General features: G+C 35.2%; 1 protein-coding gene across 1 annotated transcript in view; it reads right to left on the bottom strand.

Annotated features, from left to right (window-relative positions):
- Nucleotides 1-8683, bottom strand: part of TBC1D23 (TBC1 domain family, member 23) — a 58937-nt gene that overhangs the window by 31422 nt on the left and 18832 nt on the right. Inside the window, exons 3-5 of the mRNA XM_012652808.1 lie at nucleotides 7253-7358; nucleotides 5884-6088; nucleotides 164-287 (exon numbers count right to left, since the gene is read on the bottom strand). Of these exons, the coding sequence (XP_012508262.1) occupies nucleotides 164-287; nucleotides 5884-6088; nucleotides 7253-7358 (435 nt within the window). The remainder of the gene's footprint in view (nucleotides 1-163; nucleotides 288-5883; nucleotides 6089-7252; nucleotides 7359-8683) is intronic.

The following is an 8683-nucleotide window of genomic DNA, read 5'->3' as shown; positions in this document are numbered from 1 at the left end:
AAAAAAAGTTATTTTGAAATGCTAACAATTTTACTCCTTTGATTTAAGTAGTAACAGTCTGTAATTTAGTATTTTTCTTTCTCTCCCTTAGAAAAAAACATACCTAACTACAGTTTTATATAAATCTATTTTTCATTAAATGTTCCTACTTTCACTTTATTACCCAGTTGAGTGCATAGGAGTCTGGAGTAATTTTCTTTGTATCAAGAAAAGAACAAAGCTCAGGCTCATGGTACTGGATGAGTAATCGGAAGAGATGAAATGGTCTCCCCTTCAGGAAACAATCCCTAGAAGACAAGAGAAGGAAAGGCTTCTGCATTAATAGGTCAGAAATGACCACATCAGTAATTAATCCTCCTGTAATACCCACCTTCTCTCCCCACCCCCAGAACATCTGAACACCACAGCATTCACAGCAAGCCTACCTGACAGTACCAGGCAGAGCTCTCCTTCTAACACCTTTCAATATCCCTGACTTGACAAAAGTTAGTAGGAACAGCAGGTCCATAGCCACTCTAGGAAGACTCTCTCCAGGTGAACTCAGGCAGGACTCAAGCCAAGAGGACTACAGGGATCACTGAAAACAGCATTTAGGTTATTTTCATAGGGTTGGGATCCCAAAAGGAGAGCTGGAGAGTCCTGAAGAAGCTTTCCTCTTTCCTAAGAGGAAACTCCTAGGAAGGCTTCTGGTTAGCGCCACGGTTTATACACTCAATTAGGAATATCCTATAGCAAAGGTACAAGTCTGAAATGGCCACAGATGAACATTTCAGAATAGTGGCCTTAGAAACTGTGGAAGTGGCCTGAGTACAAGGTGCTCTGAATACTAAAAGGTGCCAAATACTAACCTTGTTGAATAACTGTCCTACTTCAAAGGGTTATTATGAGAGCAAAACGGGAAAGCTGAATGTGAATATTGTTTTAAAGTAAAGGGCACCAAATATATACTCTACCATTTATATCTTAATGCCTTTTTAAAGTTTTTATTTATTTATTTAGAGGCAGGGTCTCACTCTGTCACCCAGGCTGGAGTGCAGTGGCATGATTAATATCCTGCAGCCTCAATATTCTGGGCTCAAGCAATACTTCCTAGTAGCTAGGAATACAAGTATGCACCACCAGATCCAGATAAATTTTTTTTTTTTTGTAGACATGGGGTCTCACTATGTTGTCCAACCTGGTCTCGAATTCCTGGCCTCAAGCAATCCTTCTGTCTTGGCCTCCCAAAGTGCTGGGATTACAGGCATAAGCCGCCACACCCAGCCAATGCCTTTTTTTTAAAAACAAGCATCACATTTCACTGCAGATACATCAAAAGTATAAATAATTATAAAAGGCCTAGAAATGCATTCTGTGTCACAGATGCCCTGCAGTTTCTAGTCATTATCTCAGGAAGTATCTCGGCCTGCTCAGCTTTAAGGTTCCTCTGCCAAGGGTCACAGTAGCCACTCACAGCCCTGATCTGAAAGGCACTGTCCCCACACCCAGGTACCTAATCATGTGAGCCCAAAGAAGACAATCCCTTGGAGCAGGTCCAGACGTGGTGCATACACTAGGCTCACTCCTCAGGGAACACAGCTGTTTCCTCCTTCCCATGCTCAGTCCCTGACCTTAAGCTCAGAAGATTTATCTCCTAACTCCCACATAAGCAGCATTCTTACAAAATCTGTGGAGCCTAGAGGATTTGTTAGATACTAACAAATATATTCACATTCATTCGTTTTATTGTGTCCATGTTTGTAATACCTCAAAACTTAACTGAGTTACTTCATGGAAAAAGAATCTCTCAAAAGATATCAGATTTTTGGTAGTATCATCCTATTGGACACAGAGAGATTGTTACTTTTTAACCACTACAGTTATAATAAAAACAAAAGACAATATTACATAGTTACTTCCATACAGTTTGGTTGGTTAAAGCATGGTACTGCTGTGAACAAAGTGATGACTAACCCGATCTTCATTTGGACTAGTAGGCTTCACTAATTTTTCAGCCACTAATTATAAATTTTACTCCCTTCAGCTTTTGTACTGACATGCATTCTACTAGTCACACAAGAAGGAGGCAATAATGTGTAATGAATCAGCAAAAACTTACAACTGCTCAAAGCACAGGCCATCATAATAAAAGTCATTATTAATTGAGGAAATACCATGTGACAGACACTGTAATAACCATATTTTACAAAAGTTGTTCCATTCTATCTTCATAAACCCTATGAAATATATATATATATATCCATTTTATAGATGAGAAAACTGAGGCTTAATTGAGATCAAGTAGTTCATCAAAGGTCACACAGCTAAAAGATAATGGACCTAAGACCTTTACGCAGACAGTGGGCATTAAGTCATTATACCATATTGCTTCTTTCCATATATATAATTTGATATTTCAATTAGTGGTATTTTTGCAGGGGTACAATCTCTGTACAGCAGACTGTAAAGAAAATGCAATAAGGTAAAGGGCTTCATGTAAAAAAGTTAATGAAATGAATGGCACAGTTTTAACACTAAAACATTGATAAAAATGCTTTAAAATGCTATTCAAAGAGAATAATGAAAAATAATTTCTATCAATCTAGGATCCGAAACCTAACACTAGGATTTGGTATGACTCTCGATCTACCACTTTTTGCCACTGCAAATGGCAAGGAAGTTTTGTAGAGAAGGCCTCAGGCTGGCAATTCAGGTGCCCAGAGACAGAACTGGATTCATATTGGCAAGATTACCTCCTCCTTAGTCTGATACTTTCCCCACTGTATAAATTAAGGCAATCGAACGCTAAGGCACAACAGGTAGTAAATAGTGGCATAATCTATAAAAACAACTGCCTAGTTCATGGTCTCATCTTTTGAAAAAGTAGGGTATCTCTGGGAGTCAGCCATTGCAACAGCATCTATTCACTTAATAGTTGTATACTACAAAGTTACTCTGAACTGTAAGGCACTGTGCTTGATAGGATTCTACCCATCTTATATCTAAATATGTAATAAGAAGATATGTTAAAATGGAGGTCTTCTAGAAGCATTCTGTGGGGCCCCAGTGTTCTTTCCAGAGGTTTTAATGCTGACCCCAGCTGGAGTGCTGTTACATGTGGAACTCATAAAAACAGTAACTGGAGGAACCTGACAAGACAGTATGTTACACAGCTCAATGTAAAATCCCCTCTCTTTACTCCTAACTACCACTAGCACTGTTATCTAGAGACAAAGCTGGGACACCATGTCCCTTGCTGCTGCGAGCTCTTTTACAGTGAGAAGCAAGCATGAGAAGCACTGAAATATAGGCAGTTGAGAGACCTATTATAACAGAATGACTCCCAAATATGAATTCCAGTCTTGGCTCTGCCATGATCTTAGCCTTGTCTTTTGGCATCTTTGGGTGTGTTTTTCTTACATAAAGCAGTATGGCTTCAAGGTAGCACAGAGGTTCTCAGTCGCGGTGTACATTAGAATCACCTGGGGAGCTTTGAAAAAATGCCTACGTCCAGGCTCTACCCTGTCCACTTAGATTTGAAACTCTAGGGATCAGTATGTTTCAAAAGTTCTTTGGCTAAAGAGACATTTCTCCAAAGAGACACAAATTGCCAATAAACAGGTGAAAAAACGCTCAACATCATTAGACATCAGGGAAATGCAAGTCAAAAACCATAATGAGATACCACTTCACACCTACTAAGATGGTTATAATCAAAAAGACAAATGCTTATGAGGATGTGAAGAAAGTGGGATCTCCATTCACTATTGGTGAGAACGGAAAATGCAGCCACTTTATAAAGTCTGGCAATTCCTCAAAAAGTTAAAGATAGAGTTATCACATGATCCAGCAATTCCACACCTAGACGCATATCCCAGAAAAATGAAAATATATGTCTACACAAAAACTAGTACATGAATGTTCACAGCAGCATATTCATAATAGCCAAAAATTGAAAACAACCCAAATGTCCATCAGTTGATGAATGGGTAAGTAAAATGTGGTATATGCATACAATGAAATATTATTTGGAAAAAAGAAAAGAAATACTGATATTGCTACAATATGGATGAAACATGAAAGAAGGCAGTGACAGAAAAACGTATATGATATGATTCCATTCACATGAAATGCCCAGAATAGGCAGATCCATAGAAATAGAAAGTAGATTAGTGGCTATCTAGGGCTAGGAATGTTGGGGGGAAAATGGAGAGCTGACTACTGATGGGTATGGGATTTCTTTATGGGGTGATGAAATGTTCCAAAATTGATCATGGTTATGGTTGCGCAACTTTGTGATTATATTGAAAAACAGTGAATTGTGTGCATTAAAAGGGTGAACTTTATGGTATGTGAATGATATCTCAATCAAGTTGTTACTTTTAAAAAGAAAAAGTACTTCAGTTGATTCTAACAAGCAACCAGGGTGGAGAACCATATTAGTTAAGCACTGGTTATCCATCCAAACTTAAGTTCAAATCCTGATTCAGTCACACACCAGAAGTGTAATCCTGGAAAAGTAATTTAATCTCTTTCTTTGCTTCAGTTTCTATAGCTATAATGAGCTACCTTATAGTGGTCACTGTTTAAATGAGAAAAAATACAAAATGCTCATGCCTAGTATTGTGGGGTATCACATAGGAAGTAATAAGAACTGGCAGTCAGTTAACTACCAGGGTCCAGAATGGCAGTTTTTCACCTTGTCTGCACACTGGAATTAATTGGGAAGCTCTAAATAAACTGATGCCTGGGCTCCATCACCAAGACATTTTTATATAATTAATCAGGTATGCAATAGGCATTAGGCTTTTTAAGAGCTTCCACAATGCTTCTAATGTGTCTCCAAGCCACTTGTCTAGACAGTGTCAAAGTTTCTTTTGGCTCTAAAATTCCGACTATCTGATCCAAAGCATTGAGAACTACAATAATTCTTTCTGGCCTCACACGTGCCCCTTACCACCATGACCCCCCACCACAATGACCTACACATCTGTCTGGTCTTGACTTAAGTGCCACTTGCCCAGGGAATCTACCCCTGACCTCCAGGGTAAGTTAAGTCACCTACATTATACATTCCCACAGTACTCTGTATTTCACCTTCCTAACATTCAGCACATTTTACTTGTTCATCCCTGTAGTCTGTTAGCAAAAGAAAATGACAAAGGGAAAAAAATCTTTTTTTAAATTTACTTGTTCAATGCCTGTATTTAGGGCTACAGTCTAGGCTGTAACACCAGCAACTCACATAAGGTAGCACACCAAAAATTTTACTTTTCACTTAGACACCGTAATGTTATTTTTATTTTATGTGTAAATAAACTGAAGTAGGTATACCACCAAATACGCTTAAGGAGTTATGTATATCAACTCTAGAAGCATAAATTCTTTTTTAAAAATAAATTTCTTGTGTATATTTAAAGTATACATAACATGATGTTATAAGAAACATATATAATAAAATGGTTACTATAGTGGAACAAAATAACATATCCTTCATCTCACATGTTACCCATTTTTCCCCCTGTGGCAAAAGCAGCTATAACCCACTCTTTTAGCAAAAAATCTCTAATACAATACACTATTATTATCATTCTCATGTTGTATATTAGATCTTTTGACTTGTTCATTCTGTTTGCTACTTTGTATCCTTTGACCTACACCTCCCCATTTCCTCCCCTGACACCAACCCTGGTAAGCACTGTTTTAGAAGTATAAATTCTTAACTAAAGAATCCTTTAAAAACTGTTTAGAATCCCAAAAATAAAGTCAAATAACTATGGCTCAAACAACCTTAAAAATTATTTGAACATTTTATTTTACCACCAAAGTAAATCTAACTTTAGTTCAAAGCAAACTAGACCTTTACTCACTTTAAAAAACTATAATAACTAATTCATATTTTACCTGGGAATGTACTTATTCATGATTGCATAAAAGCAGTTGTATAAATCGCTGCGTGGCAGTTGAAGATGCACCAATGGTTTGAGTAGATGTATCCAGCTAAGGGATGTGCTATATTTAATGTTACGTGATTTACAATAAAAGGTGATTACAGATTCAATATCCAAAAGTAATTCTGCTGCCTTCTCCTCTGGCACTGAAAGCTGGTCTAGAAAATAAGTTTCCAAATAAAAAGTTACCAAGGGCATGTTAGAAGCTCAGTTATTTGACATAACACTTGTTTACAAATATACAATATATATTGGTACATTTAGAGTACAACAAAGGCTAAGTAAAACTACATAAAAGCAAATTTTCCCTTATATTTAACAATAATTGGTTCACAGAGCTAAAACCCAAGAAAAAAACATAGCCAAAGCACTTTATAATATTCTTGTTTTTAACTTTAAGCAAAATAGTTGTTTAAAGAAAATTAAGAATAGCGATCACTTTCCCTTAATATTTCATTATCTAGTTCCTTGAGAAAGAAAGGAAAGAAACAGAAGACTTCTATATAATCAGTATTTACTAAACATTAGCACTAAATAATGTTTGGCCTATATATATGTTAAACATAAGAATGGTCAATTTGAAGTAGAGGGGTAGGCAAAGATAGGCATAACCCATATTCCTGGAAAGCAACAGTGTTTTCTGAACAGATGATCATCCACCCAATGATGGGCAACTGACAATATAACTTTGGCAAGGAAAGGGAAAAGAATTCATTTCCCACCACCAAATTCCCTTCCTTTTGTCCATATCAGCAATAATGTTTCTGTTGTGGTTATTACACAAAAGCCTGTTTGACCAATAATTTAACTAAATATGACAGAAAAAGAAACAAAAAGATACCAATGGACTAGAGATAAATTAAAAAGGAGAAGTATAAATTAATTTAATCTTTATTGTGAATTGAAATAGACTTTGTGGGGTGTTTGGAAACCTACTCACCAACGATTTACAACAGTTTTTCTATAGCCGATCATTAACTATGACTTTTAGATAAACTTTTGGAACACAGACTCCTTTAATTTGAGGACTATATACAATCACACATTTTTAATTATATAAAATCCAAGTTTAAGACTGCAAAAAACTGTTAAAATGTATATTAAAAACTGAACATATAATGCAAAAGAAACAGTAAAAACTAGTTTCTTTCTTAAAGTTATTAGACATTATTTCACAAGAATTTTAAAAGAAAAGTTTTAGAACTATTTAGAAGCCCTTCACAAATTCCCAAATTTTAAGATAATTCTACTAATGAGTGGTTCTTCCACCCAAAAATTATTTCCAAAATTTTCTGTTGTTCAAAAACAATTATTAAACTTACCAATAAACTGTAGGCAATCTTTGTGAATGGTATCCTGTTCTGGCAGGTCTAAAATACCATCCCATGATGCCAAACTATCACCTTTTCCTGCAACATTCAGAGCAATCTGCAAGAAAGATTAAAAAAGCAACTAATTTATATATCATTTCTCATTCTTGGAAAATATGTTGTAATAATTAAAGACCTGAGTTTAGGAATAATAACAAAGATTACGAATGAAGAGATCTACACTCCACCATATGCTAAGCCCTTGGTCACATCACAATGAATCAACAGAATTACTATAAATCCTCCTACATTAGATATTACTATTTCATGCTGACTTAGTGAATAAAATGAATTACATAAAACATTGATACATTTGCGTATATAAATTTATTTCAAGCAACCATCTTTTCTGGTTTTTTTTTTAAATGTAAAAACAATACAGAATGTGATACTGGAAAAGAAAAAGCACATCTGTGCTATGTACAATTAAAAATTATACAGAAGATTACTTAGTAAATTCCGAAAATGTTCTTGATATTTTATAAGATTTTTTTAGTATGTAAAAAACCACACTGTATTGATTAAAAGAATCTTAGGTGGCATATCAACCAAATGCAATGGGTGGGCCTACTAGAACTCATATTTAAACAAATCACCTATAAAAATACATGTGTGAGACACGTGAAGAAATTATTTTATTATATTAAGGAATCATTATTCTTTTCAGTATTTCACACTTTCATATTAAACTATTTGTATACTACTAAGGATTTGCTTTAAAATAATCCAGGTGGTGGGGAGAAGAGGAAAGGATGGGGATGCTGAACAAGATTGCCCAAAGGTTGATAACAGATAAAGCTGAGTTATGGGTACGTGAGACTTCATTATTCACGTCTCCAAACTTTTTTTGCATGTGCTTAAATTTCTATAATAGAATGTTCAGAATGCTGTGTACAGTTATGATTCCATTTGTGTTAAATTATATGTGCATAGGTAAAAAGATACACACCAAAACCTTTTATGTTCACTTATAGGTGGTAGATAGATGACTTTTATTTGATCCTTTGTGCTTATATTTATACTGTGTGTTTTCACAAATACATGTATCTCTTTTGTAATCATAACAATTCAAAATTTTTTAAAATAATAACACACATGCACTGGAGAACAGCTGAAAGATGAAAATAAAGCACAGGAAAATATCCTATAATGCCAACACACAGAGGCATATTTCCTTTTTTTTTTTCTTAACATAGCTGAGATCATTGCAAATCTCCAACTATGTATCTGATTTTACTCATTGGTTGTATTATATTTCCCCTTTTCATTAAACAATTTTCATAAACATCATTTCTAATGGCTACAAAAGAAAATATTACCTAAAATTAAAAGGAAGCATGGTGAACAAAAAAAACCATTACCTTCTAAAACCTAAATCTTACT

The sequence above is a fragment of the Propithecus coquereli genome, unplaced genomic scaffold (assembly GCF_000956105.1).
Source record: "Propithecus coquereli isolate 6110/MARCELLA unplaced genomic scaffold, Pcoq_1.0 Scaffold40, whole genome shotgun sequence".
In the NCBI taxonomy this organism is placed as follows: Eukaryota; Metazoa; Chordata; class Mammalia; order Primates; family Indriidae; genus Propithecus; species Propithecus coquereli.
This window is presented reverse-complemented; position numbering and strand designations above follow the sequence as displayed.